General features: G+C 44.1%; 1 protein-coding gene across 1 annotated transcript in view; it reads left to right on the forward strand.

Annotated features, from left to right (window-relative positions):
- Positions 1-1,349: 1,349 nt before the first annotated feature.
- Positions 1,350-2,500, forward strand: part of LOC308159127 (gelsolin-like) — a gene marked incomplete at both ends in the record, with an annotated part of 16,988 nt that continues 15,837 nt past the window's right edge. Inside the window, one exon of the mRNA XM_080532880.1 lies at positions 1,350-1,542. Coding sequence (XP_080389006.1) covers positions 1,350-1,542 — 193 coding nt within the window. The remainder of the gene's footprint in view (positions 1,543-2,500) is intronic.

The following is a 2,500-nucleotide window of genomic DNA, read 5'->3' on the forward strand; positions in this document are numbered from 1 at the left end:
GGGTTAGACAGTCTCCCTGGAGTAACTGAGGGTTAGACAGTCTCCCTGGAGTAACTGAGGGTCAGACAGTCTCCCTGGAGTAACTGAGGGTTAGACAGTCTCCCTGGAGTAACTGAGGGTTAGACAGTCTCCCTGGAGTAACTGAGGGTTAGACAGTCTCCCTGGAGTAACTGAGGGTTAGACAGTCTCCCTGGAGTAACTGAGGGTTAGACAGTCTCCCTGGAGTAACTGAGGGTTAGACAGTCTCCCTGGAGTAACTGAGGGTTAGACAGTCTCCCTGGAGGAACTGAGGGTTAGACAGTCTCCCTGGAGTAACTGAGGGTTAGTCAGTCTCCCTGGAGTAACTGAGGGTTAGACAGTCTTACTCAAGGACACACTAGTGGTGGTGTTCCCAGGTCCTACTCAAGGACACACTAGTGGTGGTGTTCCCAGGTCTTACTCAAGGGCACACTAGTGGTGGTGTTCCCAGGTCTTACTCAAGGACACACTAGTGGTGGTGTTCCCAGGTCTTACTCAAGGACACACTAGTGGTGGTGTTCCCAGGTCTTACTCAAGGACACACTAGTGGTGGTGTTCCCAGGTCTTACTCAAGGGCACACTAGTGGTGGTGTTCCCAGGTCTTACTCAAGGACACACTAGTGGTGGTGTTCCCAGGTCTTACTCAAGGACACACTAGTGGTGGTGTTCCCAGGTCTTACTCAAGGACACACTAGTGGTGGTGTTCCCAGGTCTTACTCAAGGACACACTAGTGGTGGTGTTCCCAGGTCTTACTCAAGGACACACTAGTGGTGGTGTTCCCAGGTCTTACTCAAGGACACACTAGTGGTGATGTTCCCAGGTGGGACTTACCATAACCCTACCTGGCCAGTGACATAATAGCACATTCCTTTCCTCCCTGCTCACTCAGAGATGTAATTATATGGTGCTACTACACTCCCACCTGAATCTGATGCAGGAAATCTCTCTCCTACTCTCCTCTACCCTACCCTCTTCTGCTCTCCTCTCCCATCCTCCCTTCCTCTCCCTCCCTCTCCTCCTCTCCCCTCCTCCCCATCCTCCCCTCCCCATCTCCCCTCCTCTCCCCTCCCCATCCTCTCCTCTCCTCTCCTCCCCCTCTTCCATCCTCTCCTCTCCTCCCCCTCTTCCATCCTCCCCTTCTTCCCCTCTTCCATCCTCTCCCCTCCCCTCCCCTCCTCCTCTCCTACTCGTCTCCTCCCCTCCTCCCCCTCTCCTCCCCTCCCCTCTCCTCCCCTCCCTCCCCTCTCCTCCCCTCCCCTCCCCTCCCCTCCTCCTCTCCTCCTCCTCCCCCTCTCCTTCCCTCCTCCTCCCCTCCCTCTCCTCCTGCAGCATGGTGTACCACCCAGAGTTTGAGAAGGCGGGCCAGAGGTCCGGTCTGCAGGTGTGGCGGGTGGAGAAGCTGGACCTGGCGCCGGTACCAGAGAACCTCCACGGAGGTTTCTACTCCGGCGACGCCTACCTGGTCCTCAACACCGTCAAGCAGCGCTCTGGACACCTGCAGTACGACCTGCACTTCTGGCAAGGTACGGGCCGGGCCGGAACCAACACATCTGCATATCTATATATCTATGTATATTAGATATACAGAAATCTGCATATCTATACATCTATATATACAGTACATACATCTGCATATCTATATATATATATATATATATATATATATATATATATATATATATATATATATATATATTATATACATACATCTGCATATCTATATATAATATATACATAAATCTGCATATATATATAATATATACATAAATCTGCATATCTATATATTATATATATACATACATCTGCATATCTATATTATATATATACATAAATCTACATCTATATATAGAAGATTAGAAGAATATTGCAGGGGATTTTGGCAATCTTTTTGGGCCGCTACCCACACGTTTAGCTGTGTTGCTCATTCCACGAATGCATGATCCTTACAAGATGTACCTCGTTGTAAAGGTGACTAATCAGGCTTTTTAAAATATCAACGATATAAAATACAATACCAATAAAAGGGGAGGAATAGTCGACCGAAATAACGTCTCCGAACTTTTTTTGAGGAGTTTATATCTTTATATTATATATATACATAAATCTACATATATCTTTAGATTATATATATACATACATCTGCATATCTATATTTATCGATCTACCTATCTATCTATAAATATATACACACATACATCTACATATATCTTTATATTATATATACATAAATCTGCATATCTATCTATATCTTTATATATATACATATATACAGTGTATATATATATTGATATTATATATACATAAATCTGCATATCTATCTATATCTTTATATATATATAAATATATACTGTATATATATATTGATATTATATATACATAAATCTGCATATCTATCTATATCTATATTTATATTATATAAACATAAATCTAAACTTCTGTGACGTCTAAAGCCCTCCACTTCTAAGGACAGACTTGTACTTC

The sequence above is a fragment of the Nansenia antarctica genome (assembly GCF_963989245.1).
Source record: "Nansenia antarctica genome assembly, chromosome: 5".
Taxonomy (NCBI): domain Eukaryota; kingdom Metazoa; phylum Chordata; class Actinopteri; order Argentiniformes; family Microstomatidae; genus Nansenia; species Nansenia antarctica.